General features: G+C 40.3%; 1 protein-coding gene across 4 annotated transcripts in view; it reads right to left on the bottom strand.

Annotated features, from left to right (window-relative positions):
* The window catches only part of arid4b (AT-rich interaction domain 4B), a 115,966-nt gene that overhangs the window by 3,661 nt on the left and 86,676 nt on the right, over positions 1-25,629 (bottom strand). For 3 of the 4 annotated variants that reach the window (XM_034017500.3, XM_059025441.1, XM_059025440.1), the window contains exons 14-23: positions 23,002-23,099; positions 21,911-22,145; positions 19,618-19,826; positions 13,329-13,517; positions 10,054-10,138; positions 9,285-9,498; positions 4,805-6,076; positions 4,318-4,428; positions 638-847; positions 116-262 (exon numbers count right to left, since the gene is read on the bottom strand). In XM_034017500.3, the coding sequence (XP_033873391.3) occupies positions 116-262; positions 638-847; positions 4,318-4,428; positions 4,805-6,076; positions 9,285-9,498; positions 10,054-10,138; positions 13,329-13,517; positions 19,618-19,826; positions 21,911-22,145; positions 23,002-23,099 (2,770 nt within the window). The remainder of the gene's footprint in view (positions 1-115; positions 263-637; positions 848-4,317; positions 4,429-4,804; positions 6,077-9,284; positions 9,499-10,053; positions 10,139-13,328; positions 13,518-19,617; positions 19,827-21,910; positions 22,146-23,001; positions 23,100-25,629) is intronic. The other variant, XM_034017502.3, reaches the window with a different exon arrangement.

Here is a 25,629-nt window from a genome sequence, read left to right as displayed (position 1 = left end):
TGTTGTATTTGATAACTTTGAAAATCAACCCCTTTGTCTCGCATCTTGGATTTCATCCACTTGGTGACTTGTATCCACGTACAACTGTAATTGAAAAGGCTCATCAATAACTTACTTTCACGTTCCTTTTTCTTTAAACGTTTTCTTCTTCTGTCGATGGAAGCCACCTCTGACTTGAGAGAAATGTAATGACTTCGTATGTCCTGTAGTTTTTCCTGAAGGAATGCTACCCGCTCAACACTAGTCATTTTCTCCAGATCAGCTGTGAGCAAGATAGAGACAATATCAGAATACAGAGTAAACCCGGTTTACTCCTCACCAGCACACCCTACAATTGGTTAATCTGACTAATTTGTAGTGAGATTTTCATAGCATTCAAAGTAAAGGCCACAGAGTGATGCTCCAGTAGCAGTATATAACTAGACATGTTGGTTTACAGGAATGGACAAAATAATATATATACATGCAAGTATTAGGTCAGTGGAAGCTGTATACGTGCAATAGTATCAATTTGCAGTATGTTATCAATGTACAGTTTTCAGTGAGGCTATTGGCATCGATAATAAGAATTCCTGATATGAACAACGATTGTGCTGGTACCTTGAAATATCATCTTAACAAGAGTTACTGTACTTACACATTTGGAAACTCCATTTATACACTCTTGAAGATCGGTTGTTGGGCTCTTTCTGTTCTGAATCGCCATGCTTGCTGAATTTCCCAGGGGAGTGCGTCCTTCCCAGACGCTTGGGCTGCGATGCAGGTTTCAGGCTGGCTGCTGACTTAGTTGCCAGGGATTTGGCAGCATTTTCACTGGCTGACTGGTCTTCACTGTCACTGCTGTGTGCTGAAATGAGCAGGAGGAAACAATTAGGAAAAAGTAGGAAAAAAGATTGTCCTCTTCACATTTTTCTTTTTTAAAACTTTAATTCTTGTATAAGGGTGCTTTTAAAATAGTGAACTGGTTGGTTACATTGTGCTGGGAGGGGTAGAACAATTCTTAATTTGATGAATAGTTGATGTAAAAATAGGATGTATAGGTTTTTTTTTTTGTGTTTGTTTTACGTTAATGGACTGCACCCACAACTGCACTTCTGTCCATCTGAAACCGCATACTTCAGAATCACGTGACATACGATTCGTCGTCAACAGTTTCTAAGGTCAACTGTCACTTTTCTATTTGATTAGTCAACTATTCTGTGCTATCCGAAGTGGCTGGGAATACAAGGTTTAGGGGGTTGGTAACACACATTCCTGCCACGGCTGTATACAAAATTAGAGCCATCAGGACCATGAAGAAGTAGATCAACATGAACACATTTTGGTAATGAATGTTGTAACATATTCTGTGTGGTTCTGTGAGGGACACATCCGACTGATCCATCTGTGTAATCGTTTTCAGACTGCAGTGGCTACAGCACGAGAAATTCCAGGAAGAAATAACCCGTGCATCAGCAGAATGACTGTAGCTCGCCGTCTGCATGAAAATTATTTGCATGCTTGGAGGCCGTTCAGGGGTAGCAAGTTGACGGCTGAGAGACAAAATCACCATCTTCTGTGGGCCACAGAACATCTGAGGTGGCAGCAGAGAGAGTGGTGGTGTTTTAATCACAGATGAATGGTGTTTTGCCCTTGACAGACCTGATGGAAGACAACGTGTGTGGAGACGTCGTGGCGAGCGTTATGCTGACTGTTGTTTTGTTCAAGCCAGCCGGTGGAAGTGTGATGATGTGGGGAGGAATCTCCTTTAACACAAGAACACCATTGATGCGGCTTGAGGGCAACCTTAATGCTCAGCGATACATTGACAAAGTCCTTGAGACAACAGTTTTTACGTTCCTCCAACCCAATCCAGAAGTGTCGATTTTCCAGCAGGACAATGCAAGACCACACAGTGCTAGGATTACAATTGCACGACTTCAAGAAAACAATGTCGAGGTCTTGCCATGGCCAGCTTTTTCTCCTGACCTGAGTCCAATAGAATATCTGTGTATCGCCAGTGCCATCCACAGGAGACAACTGCGACCAGCCAAACTTCACCAGCTGGCTGCAGCTGCACAGGAAGAGTGGCGGAGCATCCCACAGCAGTCTATCCAGAGGTTGATCAGGTCTATGCGTCAGTGCTGCCAGGATTGTGTTAATGCTCAGGGAGGTCATACCCGATACTAACTTTGTAATGTTTTCATTTTGACAGTGTGTCACGTTTCATGCTGAAAACTTTTTGATCTGTATTTTTGTGAACATTTTCTGTGATTTTGTTTGTTATCTATGTTTAAAATATTTGATTAAATCCATTAGACCCGAGTGTTGCGTTTTTTTTTGTGCATCAGTATATATTTATTTAGAGTTAGAGACAGACAGAGATATATAGATATATGGCAAATATGGACTATTCTGATTCTCATATCAGAAAACGATTGCATTTTCTGATATGTGGCGAAAGTGGCAGTCAATATTTGCTTTATGAAACCTTTCGCAATTCGTGACTAAGAAAGGAACAAAACAAAAGTAAAAATGAGGAAGGAGCTTTGCCGGCAGTCGAGATGGGAAGGAAGCAAAAATGAGAGTGTGGGAACTAAATATTGAAAATATACAAGGTTTCATAAATATATACATGAAGAGACAGATATACAGGCAATCATTATATCCCCAAATAGCAGTACTCTTAAATTAGGGATGCAAACCAAAACTAACTGAAATCTACATAAAATTCCAAAACGAACGATACTGACAAAAGAGAAAAACAAACGCTTTGTTACATGTAGACGGTACATAGTAAAATCCTTAATAATTTTAATATGGCAACATAAATCAAAAGCTATGTCAAGACTTACATGATTGATTTGGCCAGCCCTCGGTAGCAATAACTGTGGCTTCATACAGTACTTAGTCTGGCTATTTTCTTTTCAGGTTTCTAAAACAGTTGAAAAGGTGCTGGTGCTAGTACTAGCAGGCATACGCAAACACTCAGCCTGTGTACCCTAACTGAAACCATTTGTTAAAAAAAATAATGCATCCTAAGTAGAGAAAAGCTGAAGCTGGAAGTGTGAGTTTTGAAAAACAAAACAAAAAAACAAACAACTTTTGAGTCTGTCACGTCTGTTAATTTACTCTGTGTAGCCCTAATAAAAATCTTAATGATGCTAAAGTAACTAAAACAGCCAAATGCAAAAGTATAGAAATAAATGTTAGTTGAGGTCCCGAACAATTGAGAAATAAGCATAAAACTGGGCGAAGCGGAAAACAAACAAAATGAATGCTGCGGATAAATATCTGGATGCTGCTTTAAATGAAATGCTTCTGGTGAGCAGGTGAGTTTATTTATATTTTTAATAAGGGAGCTTCATATACTGTGTATGTATTACAATGTGTTTAGTTTGGCGCTGATTACTTTGTTGCTGCATTCTGTCAGCATATTGATTGAATTCAAGTGTAAGGACCTTACCATAGGAGTCATATGTATTACAGTAATGGGCTATATAATCAACCAGCATGCTACACGAGAACTTTGCATATGTTCTTTGGGGGCTGGCAGCGGGCCTGAATTCTAGCTTCAGTTTTTTGTTGACATAAATCTAGGTGAAATTTTAAAACCGGTTTCCTCATCAGAAACGATTTTTAAAAGCCGACCACTGCAACAATGGAGGTACCAGGAAAATAATAAACACATATGCAAAATGTCTAGTAATACATTATTTTATTCTTTTTACATTGTGTTCAGTTGTATAATACCTTGGTACGAGTGATGCAATAACACTGTACTGAGCCAATTTGTCAGAGTTAAAAAATGACATGTGTGTATAATGGTATGTCCAGTTCCCTTGGCTGCAGTTCTGTATTTCGGGTTTACACTTTAATTTCGGTGTTACTAAACGTTAAAAACAGCTGACAGAGTTGATAACAAACCTAGCCGATCGTAACCATCTTGCATCCCTACTCTTAACTTCATGAATTGTAGTTTCCTCAATATTGGATTAACGACTCTAGGCTCCAGATAAAGCTTTAAAGGTGTTTTTTTACTCTCATTAACATTGGCAGCAATTTTTTGTGATAAATATCTTAGTACATATTAAAAAACCCAGACTAATAACTCTGATATCATAGCAAACTAAATTTGAAAGAGTGCAGTTTCCACTGTCAGCTGTATTACAAATGAAGTTGGCCACAAACTAACAATCTGAGCGTTACACATGTTTATAATAAATTGCCAATTTGCTATAGCATGAATAAACAACACATTTCATTGCATCATATATAACTTTCAAATCCAAAAAATAGCAAGCCAAAATAAGTAAATCAAGCTAAAATCGTTTTTACCTGTTTTTCGACTCTTTTTGGGGTGAACATCTGAATTTTTGTGGCTTCTTTTCTGTTTCTTAGATGAAGCACCTCTGTGAGCATCTTTGTGTCGTTTTTGGCTTGTTGTTACTGCGTAAAAACAAAAAAGTGAGCAATAATTACCCTATAGACAAACACACTCTGGTATGTGATACTTCTAGATTTGAGTTCAAATGTCTTTCTTTTTCTCCATGTACATTAAAAAAAAAAATATTAACACAGAAATAAGTCTATATCATATACAGCATGAGTTGTGTTCCTATTCACCAGGGTTATTTCAAAGAAGCATACATATAAATAGCACACTGAGCCACACTGAACTGGTAAGCTGTGTCAGAGAAAATAGGACACCAAAAATAAAAAAAAAGAGAAATGCCACCTTGTTATGCATGCATTCAAATGTACTGTCTTCAGATCTAAGAGCAATTTCAGGGGTGCTCCACTCTGTGGGCTTCCTTGCCCTTACCTTTCTCCATATGTTCTGTCTCTGGCAGGCTACTGTTGCTGTTGTTAATAAGGATACTGCTGCTACTATTGCTATTGGAGGAGAGGCTGGAGTCAAAGACCATAGGGGAGCCGCCTCCCTCCGATCGAATCTCTTGTAGCTCCCCGCCGAGGCTCTCCACCTCTACCGTGCTGCTGTCCGTCTCACTGCGGCCGCCCACATTCTCTTCCTGCACAGGATGATGGGCCGTTGGAGAAGGAGCAGGAGGGGGAGGAAGAGGATTAGCGGCAGGTGGAGGAGGAGCTGCAGGAGGAGTCCTGTTGGGCTTCATCCTGCTCCCCGACAGCGAAGGGGACTCTGGGGTGGTGGGGGGCGTGTTGAGAACAGAGTTGCTGCCACTGCTGGGGAACTCTGCTCTCTTTTCCTCCCTTTCCTCATTTGAGAGTTTACCTTCAATTCTTTCCTTCTCTGTTATCTCCTCGGGGGCTGGTTCTTGCCTGGGGTCCTCAGGTGGTGGGACGGGAGGAGGTGAGTTGGCTGCCTCAGTGTCGGAGTCTGAAAAAAGCTCCTTTAGAGTCTTCTTGGGCCACTGACCCTGAATGCTGGACCAGACATCTTTCTGGCCTTTAGCTCGGCTGTTGGGCAGCCTTTCCTCTGAGCCGCCCAAGAGCTTGGGCCTTTTCTCCGGAACATCCCAGAAGCCTGCAGGCCGGCCACACTTCCGTTTCTCCTCCAGGCCGTTGTACTTCTTGGACAGGGTGTTTTTGGTTTTAGTTCTTTCCTGTTCTTCTTCTTCCTCCTGCTGCTGATGCTGCTTTTGTTCATCCTCATCCTCCGAGCTACTGCTGCCAGTAAACCCCAAGCTGACTGGCTTGGCCCTGTCCTCTACTTGCTCGTGGGAACCTGTTCGGAGCCACTCTTCCATCCTGCTGTTCCTCCGCTTGCGCTTCAGCTGTGATTTGGACGGCCTTTCTGTTGCCCTCTCCTCCTGTTTGATCTCCAGTTTTCTTTTTAGTTCCTCTTCCTTCTCCGATTCTGCCTCACCCTCCTGCTCGGCTCTTGTGTTCATCACAGAGTCCTGGGTGTCTGAAAGATGTTCCGGCTCCTCCTGTTCCTCTACCATTGCTGGTCTGCGCTCATCCAGAGAGAGGCCGACTTGCCATCTCTCGAGAACGTGCATGCTCTCAAGGGAACCAATCTTTTCCTCTTTTCCCTGGCTCTCCTGCTCTTCCTCGTACTCATCTTCATCGTCTCCATCTTCACACTCGCTCTCCTCAGCCGAACTCTCAGATGCTGTTGAACAAAAAGCAAAAAATAAATAAAAAGATGTATACATTTAAGGGAGTAGCTATTAAGATCTGCCACTGTTTAGATCATTAAAATAAAACCCAAAATGGCTTTAAGGGTGAGCTGATGTTTATAAGGACACAATGACATACATTTTGCTGCCATACTTTATATAAACCATGTTTTTTGCAGACAGACATCCTTGCTGAACATACTGAACAGAATGATGTTTCAGAAATGCATGCACTGGAGAAGAATAGGGGAATAGCTTCATATCCAACAGTCTAATAAATGTTATTCATAGGTAGAAATGGGATCCAATTTTCCTTTCCCATACAAGCATATTTGCAATTCTATTAAAAAGGTAGCAGCATTTTGTAAACATACCACTACCATTATATCATAATGTCACATGGCAACAAGAGTGACAAACACTCTTGATATTAAAAAAAATATTCAGAAATCAACCCACCAGTTAATCCCAGACTGAATCCTATTCCAATACCAATTATATTGTAAAACACACACACACAATTACAATTTGCAGCCTTATGTATGACCTCAAAACTTTGGAGCTTTAGGTATACCCAATCATACATAAATACAGCTGGTTGTATTTTGTTTAGGCAACTGAAGTCATAAGCAGTATGACCTATATCAGCTCTATTAACTTAGCAGAGCTAATAATTAATAGACATAGTTATATTAACAGATGAATATAACATACATAATTGTATCTAACAAAATAATTTCAGAAATCTTACCGGTTTTGCGTTGGCTAAACTGGTCTCTGAGGCAGGGTAGAAACCCTGCTTCTGTGAATAGTGTGTGTGTGTGAATGTAAGGTTGGCAAGGATGGGGTTAAATCTGCCCCTGCCAGCAATCACAGATGTGGCCATTTCCCAGTTAGGTAATTGATGCTAATTGGAGAGTGGCCACATGTATAAAAAGGAAGCAAAATCCTTTGTTTGTTGAAGGAGTTTGTGCTGTGATTTCTGTATTGTTTTGTAATGTTGCAGTGAAGGCTAATGCCCAGCCTACAAGCATTTTATTCTTTTGTTTAAATTTTTTATTTTGGACTTCGTGCCAGCTTTTGTTTGTTCCTGTCTTTGTTAATTAAAGTGTGCTTTGCATGTAAAACAGCAGCCTTCTATCTCTGGGTCTGTTTCCTGTCGCTAACACCCAGTGCTGTGACGCTACACTGTCCCATGTGGAGTCAGAAGTAAGAAGTACACCTTGTGACCCAGACCAGGACTGCAGTTACAGAAAAAAAACTGAAGGGGCTTCAATTTGCGGGACTTGCCTAGAGTTTGGGCACCATGTAGACCACCGCTTTGTGGTGGTGGCGTACACGAGGAATGAGGTGGAATCCCCAGACGAGTGGCTCCACCTTAAAGCCCAAAACCAGCTGCCTGCCGGAAATCCAGAGACGGGCCCCTCTGCCTCCCAAGCCAACTGGGATGGTGGATTAGACACCCTCCACGAGGACCAAGGTTGGTGCCTTGCCTGCAGGGAGTCCGGGCACTCGCTGGTATGCTGTACCCTCCAGTGTAAGGAGGAGCTACCTGCCTGGATGCCCAAGAAGGAGGAACAACGAGGGGGAGCAGCTGACATCTACAGCCAGAAGGGGAGGAACCGTTGCCATCTCCAGTGCCAAAAGGGGAGGAGCCGCTGCAGTCTCCAAAGCCAGAGGGGGAGGGGCTTCTGTCATGTCCAGAGCCGCAAGGGGAGGGGCTTCCCCTGGCTCCAGAGTCAGCAGGGCAACTGCCGGGCCAACCCCAGCAGCCGCTACACCTCGTCCTAAGGGTCCAATGCCGGCTCTGCTGACAGCGCCACTGCCAGAGTGCCTCACACATCCACCACCAGCAGAGTGCCCTGCACTGCTGCCAGCATTGGCACTGTCAGAAGGCCCAGTGCCGCTGCCAGCGGGACAGCCCTATTTAGAAAAGCCCAGAGTGGGGAAAAGTAGAAAGGGGGTTAACCGGCCACCTCCTCACAGAAACCTAGGGGTCACCAAGGGGGTTAAACGGGCAACCCCCTTACAGAAGCCCAGGGGTAACCACGGGGGTTAAACAGGCACCCCCTTACAAAAGCCCAGGGGTCACAAGAGGGGTTAAATGGGCACCCCTGACAGAAGGCCCAGGACACCCATGGCCGAAGGAGGAGGCGAGGGGGCCACCTCCATCACAACCAACCCACCCACAAGAATCCGGAGGGAGAAGTGTTTTAAGGGGGGAAGTGGCCGATTGTGGCCATGTGTGCATTGCACAAGGGGAGGGGGAGGTATGTGGCAGGGCAGAAGCTCTGCTGCTCTTAATAGTGTGCGTGTGGGAATGCAAGGTTGGCAGGGATGGGGTTAAATCTGACCCTCCTAGCAAATCACAGATGTGGTCATTATTCGGGGGTGGCCACATGTATAAAAAGGAAGTAAAATCCTTTGCTTGTTGAAGGAGTTTGGGGGTGTGTTTTGTGCTGTGACTTTGGTATTGTTTTGCTATGTTGCAGTGAAGGCTAATGCTCAGCTTACAAGTGGTTTGTTCTTTTGCTTGAACCTTAAAACGCTTAAAGTGCAGCTTTCTGTGACTGGGTCTCTTTCCTGCCGGTAACAGTCTGGGCCGTGACGCTACACTGTCACAGTCTCAAATGTGCAATTCTGAAAAACACATGTTATAGTACACTTGTATGTTCATTTTAAAACATGGTATCTGGTACTACAGGTTAAATGAAGCTCAGTTTCTATGGCTTATTCTTGGGTTATCTGTTTGCACTTGCACTTCCTGGGTCATGTCACCTCAGTGTCTTCTGGTTCAAATCAGGTTACTGGCTGAAAGCATGTCGGTTGGTTTTTAATGACAGGAAATAAGCCTTTAAAAAGGGGTGGGGACAATTTCACCCTCAGGGTGAAATGACCAAGCAAGTGCAACACTAATTGGAAGCATAGCTTGCAAACAGATTTCTTCAAGCTAATGTAGAGCCATATATACTGTATATACAGTTTACTGTAACATGTTTTTCATTCAAAACTGGACATCTGAGACGAACAGTTATGGAATTTTTGTTAGCTGGAAGACTGCTAATACTAGTAGCCATTAAATTTAGTAGCTCATACAGCATGAAACCATGAATCTTTTAGCTACCTGAGTCTGATTTAGCATTCCTCCCACACTTTCATACCTGGTTTTATATTATTGTAAAAAAAATGCAGCAACAATACCTTGCAGCCCATTGAGAATAGATGTGATTTCAATTGATTTGACCGCAGTTTGCTCGGCGCCTTTGGCTTCGCCACTATCCAGCTTTGAGTAGCTGTCCGAAGGTGTGCTGTTGAGGGGAGACTTTGCCGATCTCCCGATGTGGTTTATTTTGGGTGGGGAAACTTCATCTCTTTCTGCTCTCTCCATCTTGTCCTTCTCTTTCTCCATTTTGTTCTATTTAGAAGACAATAAAGATTCACTGGACCTGATCTACTAAGCTTTGTCACCAGATGCAATGTGTGATCCTGTTTTCTAAAGGTAACTTATAAACGTAGCTCAGATGTTATACTCAATATTACTCCTTAAATTGTAGATCTAGGAAGTATCTTGTACAGAATGTTTATTTTACTATTATATTTATGAATACTTTTCCAGTTGTGTACAATACAGCTGAACTCTTCTCAGACAGTCTATATTAAAGTAAGCCTTCATTTTGTTTCTTTATTTCTCATGAATTGTGAGGGACAATGGCACTTGTGACAGAGCTGCATTTCAGCCCAGGCTTCCATCGTGAAATACAAAACAGCTACTCAAGCTCCCCCTGTTCAGATATGTGTGTTTGAAAACATATGTAGTTCCAACTCCATATGCTGGCTACTAAAACACTGTAAATGTTTGTTCTCCAGTCTTGGCATTAAATGTTGATTTTAAGTACTTGATCTTTTTGGGGAGCCAAGAACAAGAGATAAGTTAGAGATAATCTTTAAAAGGGACTGAGCAGAGGCTTACCTTTATTTTCTTTCGGTGCTTTATTTTTGGAACATTCTTATCAGCTGGACGCACAATTTTGTCTGCTTTTATCCATTCATCATACCTAAATAAAAAGAAAATACTTATATCACCTCTTACCATATCCTTAGAAAGTGTGGCTTCTTGTATAAGCCCCAAAACCCAACCAAAAAATAAAATAAAATAACACAATTGTGATTGTTATCGTCCTTATACACGGGGGGGGGGGGGCATCTGTGTGCAGCTCTTACTGTTAGGTGTGACAGCAGTGTGATTTATAGAAACTTGATTTAGTTTAACTGGATCTGCAGATTAGAACTAGATAACAGACCTGGGATAAATGTAGTTATAAATATGGTTTGTGAAACGTAACTTATTTGAAAATAGATACATATCACAGAAAGTAACTATTTTAAAATATTTAAATATGGTTTGTGGAAAGCAATTATTATTTGAAAATATTTAAATATGAGTAAAGTAGCTGAAATACACTGAAATACTTTAAAAACTCTTCAGAAATTTGTAACTAACATACAGCAGCCGAATTATTATCCTGCACTCTAAGCAGGTTAAGCCTTGTCCTTGTTAACCACTCAAATATCTTTTGGAAATGGCTCTATTTCAATTAGATTTAATTTGATCAATTAATTGAAATATTTGAATATGTTATTATAATGGGTAAATATTTAAAAAACAATGAAATATCTTTAACCACTGGTTTAATGGCTTGTTTTGAAGTTATTGAATTGAACATTTTCCTTGTTAGAAATCCTCCTCAACCACCATGTGGTAATTGCAAGACTTAGTACATAATTATATAAATTTAGGGTAATAATTAGGTTTTAGTTTTTGATTATTTATTAAACTATTTGGGGAATAGTTGAAGCTTATATATATATATATATATATATATATATATATATATATATATATATATATATATATATATATATATTGTAAGATAGCGGGTTGTGAGAGACAGCAGGGAGGGGGTTAAAACCTCCCTGCGAGAGAAATGCACCTTGTTGTTAATTGTTTTGATGGATTGCTTTATTGTTTCATTTAATTTGCTTATTGTTTAGTTTAATTGTTTTATTGTTAATTATCATCCGCACCTGAACGTTATTAAAAATTAGGTCCAGGTGCGGGATTTAAAAGGAGAGCAAGCAGTCTGCTGGAGGCGGCTGAGTAGAAGGAGGCAGAAGAGGTGCTCTGTCTCCGAGTAGCCAGAGAAAAAGTAAGTGCGGTGTCAAACCAGTGTGTTTAAGTTTGAGGGTTTTTGAAAAGTCGGGAAAACAGCTTAGCTGTCCCGTGTTAGGAAGGGTGTTCCCGTGTGTTAGTTAGTGCTCGTACAGAGCTAGGTGTTTATTTTGTGCATTTGTTTTATTTTTGTCTTTATTAAAAAATTAGCGCAACCGCGCAAGAAAATCCATTTCTGTGTGCTGGGTCGTATTTTTAAAGGGGCACAAACCCGAGTGAGTGGCAATCTTGTTACAATATATATATATATATATATATATTTTTTTAAATAACTTACATATATTTAAATATTTTCAAATAGTACTTGCTTTCTGCAAACATTTTTTTAATATTTTCAAATATTTGACTTTGTGCAATTAATATTTGAATATTTAAAAACAACATTGATTTATTAGAGCATATTTATTTAAATATTTCAACTATTTAAAATAGTTGGAGTTTACAAATAAAATATAAACTATATTTGTCCCAGGTCTGTAAATAAAGAAACTTAAATTATTCGTTAATAGATTGAGTACAGACTTCACATGTTCGACATTCTTCCCTGCTCTTTCCCTAACCTCTAATAATGGTTGCTATGGGAAACGAGCAGTATTGCAGGGATATATCTGTATAAGACATATTCTTGCAATACTGAGATTGTATTGAATTCAGTTAGGAAGTGAAAAACAAAATGGATAAAGGTTTATGCAAAGTGATTATAAACTACTTGACGTAAGGGTTCCATCGTCAAGAACAATACAAACATCTCTTCATAGAGTAAGTCACTTTACATGTCATCTGAAGGCTTTGAGCTTATCTAGAGAATCCTAAGTGCCTGAACTTAACAACCTTCCTCTTTCAAATAATGTGACAGTGTGACCTTTCAACTGTACAGAGAGTAGGATGGCCTGGTAGAGTTTATAGGTCATATTGGTCACATAATGCTCTAGATAAGCTCAAAAAAAATAAATAATTAAAACCACCCCTCGACAAACACACACACACCAACCATCACAGGTACGATTACTACAAACACCAACACAAGAGTATCATTTCCACACCACTTACTCTTTATAAATTTTATAAATAGTGAAGATAAACTAGTATTGTAGCAGATATATATATATATATTACAGAAAGCTTATCTGTTTATTCTCATAATCATTTCTCTCTCCGAAATTGTTGCCACACTTGAATAAAGCTATACAGGGACTGTTCTGCAGTCCCAGTAAAGGGAGACCCGAACCTCAAACACACAAGAGTTGGGCCAAACTTGATAGATCCCGAACAGCGGCAGTGGTTTTTCGGGATGTATCAATAGCAGACAAAAAGTTTAACAAATTAAAGAGCAAGGAGAGTCACTTTTCAATATTTCTTCCAATTTGGGTATTTTAATAAGAATATTATCAATAAATAGTAAATATTTTTTTTAAAAACTGATTCCCTTTTGTGGCTATTTCATCAAGTGACTGCACTGTGTTTACAGGAAGTGACAATAGAAAAAACATTTTATCCCTATTCTGTCTTCCTCTTCTTTATCTCCATGGTGATTGGCAAACCAAGTTATCCGTGTAGACTGAAAGTGGACAGGGATTAGATATATGACATCACTTCCTCCATACAAAGAACAACTTTAAAAAACACAATCAGGAAATGCTAGAGAATGAAAAAAAGCACATAGTACAAAAAAAACAAAACAAACAAAAAAAATCCACTCAATTCAAAACATTACATAAAAAAACGGTACTTGAACTATACAAAGACAATAGAAGTGCTATTTCAGTGCTGAAGACTGCTTCCTGACTAGTCTCGCACAGACACACCTGTTGATATACACAATTCGTTCTGGAGTCAAAGTTTAGAAACTCTTTTACGCGCTTCCGACTCAAGAGTAGTTAAACTTTTTGTCTAGTACCGATAAGTCCCGGAAAAAAATCTAATAAAGTGCCGCTGTTCGGGAACTGATCGGTTTTGGCCAAGCTCTTGTGCGCTTGAGAGTTCGGCTCCTCCCTTGTCCTTAACTCCAGACTTACCTCACGTTCCAGCCACAGTAGTGCACCAGGTAGAGCACCTCTCCCCCCTCGAGATCCGAATCCTTAACACTGGCTTCGTACAGCTTCTGGGTCTTCCCCCGCCCATATCTCACCTGGACCTTCATCCCCGGAGGATAACACTCAAACTCCTCCTCCTCCTCCCCTTCCCCCTCCTTAATGCTTTCATCCCTGAAAAAAAGACAATTCAAAACTACCTTTACTGTGTCCTAACATTGTCTTTCCCTGCCTTTAACTTATTTGCTTGGTGGACAGTGTAATTTCCTTATAGTTTGTAGCCTGGTCTGCTCAACGACCTCCATCAATAACAACTCTTCCAGTCTCAGTGCTTTAAAAAATTCACTGCAAGCTACATTCATGGTATTTGTCACCATGTTAACCAATCTTTCTGAAGATGCAGCCATTGTTAGCCAGAACTCACTGGAAATTAGATGAATTCAGTGATTAGTTATTCCTAGTTCACTTTCAAAAGCAATCAGAAGCCAAAACAAATGCAAAATTACCTGCTGAAAATTACTGACAATCTAAACGCTGCCCCTACACCTCCCAACTCCCTAAGCTTTCCCACAATCTAAAATCGCTACAGACTTACTTGGGACGTACATGACTCAACTGAGGGAGAGGTTTGAAGCGCGATTTGGTGACTTTTGCAATAGGAAGGTTTTGTTCCATTTTTTGCAAAATCCTTTTGTTGTACCAGTGAGAGCCACCTCTACTGAACTGGCAAAAAATGGGGGTAGCAACTACCAATTCAGACTCTGAACTTTTGGAATTTCAAGCTGACTTACATGCAAGCGAAACATTCGACATGCTCCGTGCCTGAATTCTGGTTTAAAGTACCTCAAGAAAAATATCTCACATTGGTATCTTGTGCTTTTAAGGGACTGTCCATGTTTGGTAGCACATATGTGTGTGAAGCCACCTTTTCGGCAATAAACTCAATAAAGAACAAACACCGTAACAGACTGAGGCACGACCGCCTGCAACCACCTCCTACGAACCACGTTATCAGAATATTACAAGCAAGTTCACTCGTTTCTGAAGGGGTGTTAGCCAGAGACTACTGTGATGCTTGTACAACAGACATGTTAGGTACAAGGGTGCTGTTTATTAGTCGAGTTATAATATTTGAGCAATAGACATTTTATTTGCAGCTTATTTGTAGTACGTTTTGTTTTACTAAGAAGCAAATAACGTTACCCTTATAAAACTTGATCATATATTTGCACTGTAATTTTACAGTTTATCATCCTTCTCCCATGCTTCTACTATGCATTTACTGTGCTTTACTTTTTTATTTGCCAGTTGAGGATGTGGCTTTACCATACTTCTCTGATTTACCGAGCCTGACAATGCAGACCCTAGTGCAAGTGATAAGGGAGGCAGGCTAAGCACCACAAGACATCCGGTGAGGCTGACTCAGATTGTGAATACGAAGAAAGATTTGATAGTTGGGTCTATGGTTCACAGACTTTAGTTTAGGCCAAATTCCAATTAGTTCAGAGGGCAGAGTTAAGGAACACATTGCCAAAAGCAGAACTGCAGGAAATTTGAAGTTCACTTAAAGAACCAAAAATGTAAAATGACAAGCATGAGGAAGAACGGTTACAGCAGCAGCATTCGATGACAGGTACAGTGTCAGAACAGCAGATCACATGGAGGACAGGCAAGGCAGAGCAAGTCAGTGTCAGGGAGCATAGATGAACAATGATGCAGCAAACCAGTGAGTACAAACATTACATTCCTGTTTTTGTATCGTTTTAGTGTTCTTCTTGTATTTTAAGCAGTTGAATATGGAAGCAACCAACTTGCTCTTGAAGTGGCGCCCAACAATTGGATTTGGTGCCCAACATTTTTGGCCTAGGAGCCATTGGCTCCTAAGGCAAAAAGTTTGTCTGGAGCCCTGCTTCAAGTAATGGAAACATCTCATAACTCTTGATATCCCTATAAAACCAATAAACACCTCCTTTAAAATACATACAAAGCTGTGCTTACTTTCTACTCATTCACACAGATTAGGGTGTCTGAATTCCATTTTAAACACCCTAAAAATCAATATTAATAACAGCCTGCTTTCCAGTCCGACACAACATGTAATTTGTTTACTGGATGCTGCTTGACTTGTAATCACTTTCCTCCAAGCTCCAAAGGTTTGTACACGCTTTAGTTTATTGACTTCAGTATGCGTATTAGGGGCCTGGTATATGTCTAAAGTAATACATCCTAAGGTATTTGATACACTTTTAAATCTGAAAGGGTAATGTTGGTCATACAAAGCTGCTCATGTTCTTCAAGTGAAAAGAAGTACATTTCTTTCATAATTATAGACCACCTTGACATACAGTATGTGGGCCTACATATAATTTAATTATAATGAACATACCCGCATACTGACAGTAACCGCCAAATTCTGGATCTCCATATTCTGATAATCTCAATAATTTTCGTTAGAGTAGTCATCACAACTGGTTCTCTAGATTTGTGCAAAAATTTAACTGACAGACACCTCCGTATACCTCCAGATTTAGATATTCTCGATTGCAGGTGACAATAAATAAACACACCACATTCATTAGGGTGGCCAGTAAAATGTGTGGTTTGCCATGGTTCATATGCGATACAAGTTATGATCAAATACGTACATACAAACAGACCGACATCCTTATATCCCCAAGATTCTTATACTCTCAATAAATGTGCGTAAGAATGTGTTTACAAAGTTCTTATGTGCTTACAAAGTTCTTAGCAGTACCTAAATAGTGAATCAAAAGATCCTGAAATTTACTCCAAATGAATTATATATTTTGTTACCCAAAAAACAATTACGTTTCTTTATGTCCAGCTTCGTTAGCCACTTCATTCCACTAGAAAACAGCTGTTGCCCAGAACAAGGAATCTATCTCAATATTCAAGGCATTCACAGACAAATTGGTCTAACACAGTAAATGTCACAGAAAAAACATGTCTCGGCTGTTCAATTTCCATTCAGTCCGAGTGCTTGACATTAAGAGTGCATAACGTTATATATCATATGTCAATGCTACTCAAAAAAGAGCCCCCTGTACACCACAGCATATGTCAGAGACAGATGCACCCTGGAATAATGCCCAAGAGGTTGCAAGGCCACTTGTGGAATGTCCAGTGACCTCCTCTGGTGGGGGCAGGTGGGCCACATCACAGGCAATCTGGACAGTGATCGCAATTCACTTCAACAGCCGCCTTTTGGCCAGGGCTTGTCCATGGAACTTAGACCCATAGTAGATAAAGAACTGCTCTGTTTGACACCAACCCAGTCCAGACAACATAGTAACTGGGTAGAGAGTATGGAGCTTCCTCTCCCTGTCAGATTGGAAAGGTGGTGGCTGAAAAGCCTCCAACTCCACTGACTGATTGACATGAAAAGCAGAGATGCTTTTACGGAGGAAAAAAAGGGTTAGTACGAAGCATGACCTTAGTCCTGGCCTCCTTGAAAAATAGACAGGCTTAAGCAATGGAGGCGATTGTAGTACGTAAACCGCCTTCAGGAGATAAATATTTCAGCTCTGCTGAATGCAGGGGCTGGAATGGAGGTTTCATACGCGCGTCAAACATCAGATTCAACCACCAGCGAGGGACAAGGTCCTTCCGGTGTAAGGCACGCAGAATGCTCCTTAGACACCTGCTTTTCAGCATCTGCATGGTAAACAGGGCACATGAGCCGCAAAAATTGCAGTCTCTCAAAGCCTCTTTTGCATGTTCCGTACCCAAGCAGAAGATGCACTTATGCTTATCCTCCTCTGGAATGTTACTCTTGCATAAAACGCATAGGTGAAACCCAGGCATGTTGTAGAAAGTCATATACAGAACAACAGTTCAGTAAATGCACTAAAATTTGAAGTGCGCTTATATTTAGGAACAGGTTAGTTACCGATTGGTGACTGGTCTCGGTACCGAATGGGGTACTCTCGGTACCAAGTGTATAAACCCTGGTACCGACAGCTTGGTGCTCAACGCCGACTATGGGCCGACTACGGGCCGACCAAGGGGCTCCGAGACGATAAGTATGGGCTCGGTACCGAGCCGTGGAGGCAGGTGGTGGTACACACAGAAGTGAATGTTCTGCGGGGACCATAGGAATATTCAGCTTGCAACAGCGATTTCATGCCAGGGTCGATATCTGTCAGCTAACTAGTCTCCTACTAGTAGCCTTCGCTAAAGTGATGCTGACCAGCTGCTCACTAAAGCGTCATAAGACACTGGGGAGATGGCAGCCACGCAGTGCAGCTAAATAGCCTTTAACACTAGCAAGTGTCTCGTCTTGAAGTGCGGAGAAGCTGCCAATCAAGACAGGCAACTGCAACTAGGGGCCGTCTGTGCACACAGGCTCTGTAGCCTAGCAACAGGGAGAGAGGCCACTTCCACACTGGGGCAATCTCCCTGAACAAAATAAAGGGGGAAAATAAATATATTTACTTTTCTTTCCTAATGTTAGTTATACAAATATTTCTCTCTCCCACTTTTTGGCGCTAGAGGGAGAGAAATAGAAAGAGAAGGCTTCAGAGAAGCAGAGCAGCAAGGAGCGGAGTGTGTGGAATTAGCCCAGAGGGGGCAACTGGATCCCAAGGAAGGCGGGGGAGACCCGTTGGCTTTCAGTGGTGCACAAGGCCACGGTGGGAAACAGAACCGAGGGCTAAAGGTGCACAAACCACGCAAAAGTATGATGTATGCTAGAAGTGTGAATATTTTTTCCTGAAGGAAGAGGGAGAGAAGTAGAAACATTTTTGACTTCTCACAAACAACCGTGACAGCCAGCGCAGGCTGCATCTCAGGCAAGGCTGAAGAGAAAATGGCGCTGATCCCTCCTGCTCGCAGTACTTTATTCCCTCAGAGGCAGGGACTTCATGACTGACGCAGAGGGTGCTCTTTCAAGCAGCTTTGATATACATACTCTGGTAATTTGGGTTATACAGAGGTGTATTCCAAATCAGTAATGGAATAACATTTCATACTTGAAAGGGAACTTACTATCAGGGATAATTTAACAATTCTGACAATACAAGTCACATAGAAGTTGCAATAAAAAATGAAGACAACTTTTCCTCATATGGATAATTCCCGCTCTTAAATGCCTGGCTATTCAAAATAACCTTTCGATTTTTAAAGGATTCTGCTCATGCCTTCATTGGAAACCGTTACGTTACATTTTAAGAATATAAAGTTCCATAAAAAAAGGCTTGCAGCACACGTAAGACACACACAACGTGGACCAAATGATAAAACTTTACAGGGCTACAGATCCTGTGCCACAAATTATCCCGTGTCAATGCATTTCTAAAGAGTATTCTACTATATAGAGCAGTGGTACTCCACTCTGACCCTTGATATCCATTCCAGTCCTGGTCTTTATTCCATCCAGTTCCTAAATTAGTTAATTGCCTCTTAGCAGCTTCAATGAACTAATTATAACATGCTTGGAGGAAAGTCCTGGACTGGATTTCGAGGGCCAGAGTTGAGTACCATTGATATAGAGTGTACAAATAAAACAGTAGGTACAATTTCAGAGCCATCTGAGCTATTCACTAATATTCTGAAAAATGTAATTCTAGGTTTAATTCTAGGCACAAGAAAAGCTTCATCCACAAAACCTCAAAAAAACAAACAAAAAAAGATTCACTCACACACACAATGGTCCTTTACGCAAACAAATTGTTAGAAAAATCTATCCCTGAACAGTAGTCTATATCTTTATATAAATCGTGACTGATATCTGTTCTCTGTAGTAAGTTAAAGTGACTGTAGCTCACAAAACAATTCCATAAATCGTTGCACTTCCATTAGCTGCATAGCTCTCAATTGTGCAGTTCTGAAAAACACATGTTATAGCAAACATGCATTTTCATTTTAAAACAGGATATCTGGTACAACATGAGGTTAAAGAAAGTTTTTCATTTCTATGTCGTTCCCTCAGGAAATCTTTTGTCTTCTGGGTCAAAGCCTGCAACTGAAAGCACGTCCTTCAATAGGGAACTGCATTGTTAATGACAGGAAAGAAGCAGTTGACAACAGCAGGACAACTTCACCCTCCAGGTGAAATAACCAAGGAATGCAACATTATCTGAAAGCGGCTAGTTTAGTACCAGATATATTGTTTTAAAACAAAAACACGTATTTTTCAAAACTGAGACCCATAAAAAAAATCTAAGTGCACAACAGGTAAGATTTATGGAATTATTTTGCACAGTACAATCACTTTAAGGAACTGTCAGTATCTGACTTAGTCATTACTACCTACCCGGATATGTCCTTCTCCTCTGGCTGGTCTTGTTTCATGTTTTCTTTAAGCAGATTAACAGAGTTATCACCGGGTGCCTCTCTCTCATCCTCCTCCTCATTGTCATTATCTTCCACCTCCTCCTCTTCATCCTCATTTTTTAAGCTGTGAATCTCCAAGTAGTTGTCATCCTTTACAGCCGTTGACTCCACCTCAGTTTTCTTTTCCCTCTGTGAATGACAAAGTTGAAAATGATTACTGAGATTTGTACAATACAGTAGTCCCTCGCTAATAGACACCGTTATGCTGGAAATTTGGATATGCCGGACAAAACATATGTCCCCCAATAACCAATTTAGTGTGACGCTAGGTGACTGAATTGCATGATCTAGAGACATGCTAAAAATGTTATGCTGACACCACAGACAGGATGAAAATAAAACTAAAATCGCAAAAATTAAGTACACGATTAAAAGAGGGCATCTGAAACTTACTCTACAGACTTTAAACAAACTGTGATCAATCTGTTGAAATACTGATGGACTCCAGTGGTTCGAAACACAAGATGTGGACTACAATAATTGTTTTCATTAAAAACTTGTTTACTGAAATTAATGTTCAGCTTTCATAGTGAAGCTTGTTGTGTACTACTCATTCAATCAAACCAAGTAGTGTAGGAATTTGCTTGTATCGTTCAAGACGTTTTTCAAATCAAGTAAGCTTATTTCGTTTGTGTATAAAAAATGACAATAGAGTCGCAGTCCTCCTTTCGCAGCCAGAGTCATCTTTATGGCATTGTGACAGGCTGGACGAGCGGTCTGACATCAGGCCAGAAGCAGGAAGGAAAACTGACACCCGGCAAGTACTGCAGTTTAAGGTGGCGTTTGCCGTTTTATTTAAATACAAAAAATAAATAAAATATTTTTAACAAAAAGAAACTGTGCTCACAGAACAAAATAAAAGGATAAAACAAAAATAATCACGAACACAAAATAATACGATCCTAGGTCAGGCTGTGCAGTTGCTGTCACTGTTCCTGGAATCTTTTTTTAATTTTCGTTTTGTTTCGTTTCGTTCTGTTCTGTTTTGTTTCTCTCTACGCACCTCTCTCCTCTCTAACACCCACCCCGAGTGCCGAGAGCTGCAGACTTCTATACCGTGGGGGGTTTAACTGGCTAGTAATTTTCCTATTACCCCTCTGCCACAATCTGCACGAGTTTATTAATTAAAGTGCTAAACAAAACAAACAAATTGGCTACGCCGTCCTAAATACATAAATAACAAAAACAATAACCCAACCCACGGCGTTTCGCCGTCATATAAATACAATACTAAATCATAATACAAAACAAATATAAAATACACTGCACAGGGGTGGAAGGGGACTCCGTTCTAAAATAAAATAAACAAATCAATGTACAGGGCTGCTCGCCCTGTTACATATCCCCCCTCTTGTGCAACGCACACTTGGCCCCAACAGCCACCTCCCCCCTCAGTCTCAAAGTCCCGGAAGAGGGGGAAGCACAGTGTCCATGGCGGTGACCATGGTGGGAGGTCCGGAACCCCCCAATTCTTCGTGGCTGGCAGCTCCCTCTTCCGGGGCTCCCGCCACACACTATCCTGCCGCGAAAGTGCGGCTGGGGGAGCTGGTCTCCTGACCTCCCCCCCCCTTCTTCATGGCCGGCAGTTCCCCTCCGTGGGGCTCCGGACACCCAATTTTCGGCAGCAAAACTGCTGCGGGGGGAGCTGGTCTCCTAACCTCCCACCCCTTCTTCATAAATACATAAATAACAAAAACAATAACCCAACCCGCGGCGTTTCGCCGTCATATAAATACAATACTAAATCATAATACAAAACAAATACAAAATACACTGCACAGGGGCGGAAGGGGACTCCGTTCTAAAATAAAATAAACAAATCAATGTACAGGGCTGCTCGCCCTATTACAGGCATGTAAATGGTAAAGTAATTAAATGTCCCTGGCAGTGGACTGTCTCTGTTTAGCACACGCAAGAACTTGCAGCGTGGATAAAACGGTGTTGAGAATTGCAAGAAAATGCATTTGAGAGCAAAACATTTAATGACATTTTTAACTTTCATAGCTGAAGAGGTGCTTCTGGGGCTATGCCTCGTCAAGCCCAAATAATGCATCTTCATTTTGCAAAAAGTTGCGATGATTGCAAATTGTGACAATATAAATAATAACATAAATCAATATTTGCACTTGCAAAGATATTAGATAATACATTTCTCAATGTGACTTAAAGTTTTAAGTACAGTTAGTTCTCTGAAGCTGTGCTACAATGAATACCTTGGAGGGCTTGGTTTCGGTTTCTTTTTTGCACGCCATCTCCGGTGATGCCGTCTTCTCCTCCTGCTCCTCTTTCTTCAGTTTCGGTTTCTCGGCTGTCAGTTCAGGTTTGTGAAAGAGGCTCTCCTCCTCTTCCCCCCTCCTTGTCTCAGGGATGCTGGCCGATTTCTCTGGCAGGGCCATCTGGAACATGATGCCTGTGGATTTGCAGTACTCCTCAAACCCATACAGGTATCTGTAATAATAATAATAATAATAATAATAATAATAATAATAATAATAATAATAATTTTCCTCAAGAGCATCATGGTTTGTGAGATACAACCCTACAAACTGAGCACTATGCACAATAAGGTACCAAGATAAAATAAAAAGTTCAGTTCCCCCACCAATTAAAATAATTTGTAGGTAAAATGACATTTTATTAACTTCTTGCATAAAAGCTTTTAATCACATATAATGTTCTGCAATTTAAAACAGCTAACTATTATGCCAATGAACTTCCAACTGTTTCTGTGACAAAATGGTTCTCAATAGTTGCTAATCAGGCTTCTAAAACAATGGAGTCATATACATAATTAAAATCAATTAATTTTCTGTGGAAAAGTAGTCTAATAATGTCTAAAAACTAGAAACAGATGACAGCAGTTGGGAGTGCATCATATGCCCTGGATTTTAGATTCTGCTCAACAACACGCAGGATATGAAATACCTGTGCCTTCTCTCAGCCCCCTTTCAAAGTGGGTCAGATCTGCTGTCTTGTTGTTCAGGGTGAATGAAAGAGACTTGTAGCAGGGATATGCAGCTTCTATATATTGCAGAACATAAATGAAGGATACCACAACATTTGGGCTACACAAAAGTTGCTATTTTCTATCCATCTTTTCTTAATACACTGAAGCTTTTCTATGTTTGTACTAGGATTGCAGTATTCACCTTTTAAACATCTATACATAAGCCATACAAAAAACGGGTATGCCTGAAGCCAAGGCACTCATGCATGACACCCGTGCCTCTTGAGTGGCATTGAGAGCAGCCCACCGTGTGAACTGTGTGTTCATTTTTTAAGCTAAACTTTAAAATAGACATACTTTCTGTAGGCACATTTGACATTGTATCCAGCTGCCGAGTTGAGTACTGGGATTCCCAAGTCCTGGTAGACTTGTTTCCAAACGGAGCCACTGTCGATCTGCAGACAGAAAAGAAAGAAAAAATAAAATATTAGATAGGTGTGCCCGCTTCACACTGGTTATTATTACACAGTTCTTTTTTGTCTGCGACAACTGCAGCAACAGTGCTCTTCTATACCATCAAATTATCTGGCTAGTGTTGGGATTTATGCTGTTTGCAATGTACATAATATTTCTACATGTATTACAGGTTATGCATTTCTGCTATTCTGTCATGTATTTTTTTCAAGTATCAATCAGTTTGATGAAAGCAGAATGGCAGGTATACAAGAAACACCTACCTATGCAAATTCGGATTGCTGGTTACTATACGGTCCATCATTTATGCAAGACTGACTCTCTAAATTTCAGCTTTCTTTCTCTGAAGATTGTTATGATAAACATACGAAACAGCATGATCCTACATTTGTTATCAAGCATTTTATTAGGGCTGGTTTGACATTTGACGATTCTACTATACAGATGAGGTTTTGTCAAAACCAGTGATCAATCAAAAATTGATTCTAATGTAGCTGAACAAAGACACCAAAAGGTTATATCTACTTTTTATTGTGTCGACATATATTGTGAGCTTTTCCACTTCTTGCTATTTAGTTTGGTAGGCGACAACGTACGATGCTTCGTGCTTTGGCAGGTGTAGCACTGCTTTCTTCGATTAGCATCCTCTGTCCTTTGAGTTGAAAGAGCTTTCGTTTGAAAAAATCATGTGGCTTATCTTGGAGGGCAAGATGTTTGGTCTCCAGATGGCGTTACTTTTAGTTTGTTTGGTTTCATGCTATCATTGGAAAGAACATCCGCACAAAGAGCACATTATGGTCGCTGATGTTCATCAAATCCCAAGTCCAAGTAAGAGGGTTGATATTTCTTTTTTTTGCCCGGCTTTACCTGCTCCTTCAACTGGATCAATATCCTCAACATTACATTTAAAGCACTGCATTCTTTCCTGTTGTTTGCTGTCTAACGTTAACACAACCAATCGCCAGTGAGAACAAACAACATCCGAGTCACGTTCACGTCTCTACGTTCACATGTCGGTTTGGGTGCTAAGAGGTGTTGATGTCTGTCAGAATATTGTTCAATGAAGCTTTGGTACGATGCACCTTGTTTTACAAATCACCAAGAAGTCAGAAACAAAATATTAACCAGGTCAGGTCTTACGCCCCCCCCCCCAATAACCTGGTCACGCCCCCCAGTTTTCAAATTTACTTCCATTAAATTGGAAATCTGTAGATATACATATATTTTAAGGTGACCATTCAAACCTAAACAACTATGACCTATATCTGTACTTCCAGATATTGCCAAAGTATTTGAAAGTTTAGTAAATTGAACAACTGAAGAGGTTCTTAGAACAGAATAATATTCTCGCAGATCATCAGTCTGGATCTCGTTTGAAATATAGCACACAAACTGCAGCCTTCAAAGTGATTCATGATATATCGTTCACTTTGGATGCTGGTAAATTTTTGGGTGCTTTATTACTTGATTTATCTGAAGCCTTCGATTCTGCAGATCATACAGTTCTGTGTAAAAAATGGTTTAGGATTTAGTGAGAGGGCTGTGGACTGGTTTAAGAATTGCTTGAATGATTGAAGATTAGAAATCTGACTTGGTTATCGTTACATTACACAGAGTTACTAGGGAAAGTTTATTTTTATAAATATCTAGGTATATGGATTTATGAGCATCTTACTTTTAATTACTATATTGATAAATTTGTTTTAAAATTGGGACCTAAATTGAGTTTTCTTTTTAGGTTAAAATTAATGACAGCTACTATTTCCCTGTTTTAGATTATGGCGATTATATGTATCAGATTGCGTGTAAGCAGTCAAATTAGCCATACTGTATAATCCATGTTGCAGATTTGTTCTAGAGCAAGGGTTCTAAAACTTTGTCATAGTGAGCCTCCCTGAGCTATGAAAAAATTAACTGTGCCTCCTCAGTTTACTAAAACAATATAACAAACTGAAAATCCTGTATGTTGCAAAAAACTGAATAAAAAATTAGTATGAGTTTCTTATCTTAGTGGGTTTTAATGTAACTTCAAAATTGCTGCTTTTGTATTATTATGTGTATACTGTTTAAATCTGTTATTTAAATGGTCGGATTGTTGCAGTAGTATGTGTGACATGCTATACAAATGTAGTGTGGTTTGTTCTTTTTTTCTATGTACTGTACAGTGCTTTACGATACTTTTGTATAAAAAGCGCTATATAAATGCAATAAATAAATAAAGAAATAAACTCATTGCGCTTCCTGTGAAAAAAACCTTTACGGGTTTAGATACTAAGGTAGGGTTGTTGTGTTTCAAGATGCTGGCGTAGCTTTCAGGGCCGCATACTGTTGTTTGCCAGTATTTCGCAGCACATTTGAGGCCTCGGTGCACCGCTGTACTCGCTGTAAAGCCCTGTTTTAAATATGCTTCGTCATATTTTCGGCTTCTGTGTTTTGCTGGAACCTTCGCTGCTGCCCTCACTTCGGTTTGTGTTGTACATTTTTCTCCCTTTATCACAAAACGATCCATTT

This window comes from Acipenser ruthenus, chromosome 6 (genome assembly GCF_902713425.1).
Source record: "Acipenser ruthenus chromosome 6, fAciRut3.2 maternal haplotype, whole genome shotgun sequence".
Lineage (NCBI taxonomy): Eukaryota > Metazoa > Chordata > Actinopteri > Acipenseriformes > Acipenseridae > Acipenser > Acipenser ruthenus.
Note: the sequence above shows the minus strand (reverse complement) of the source record. Positions and strands in the feature narration are given on the sequence as shown.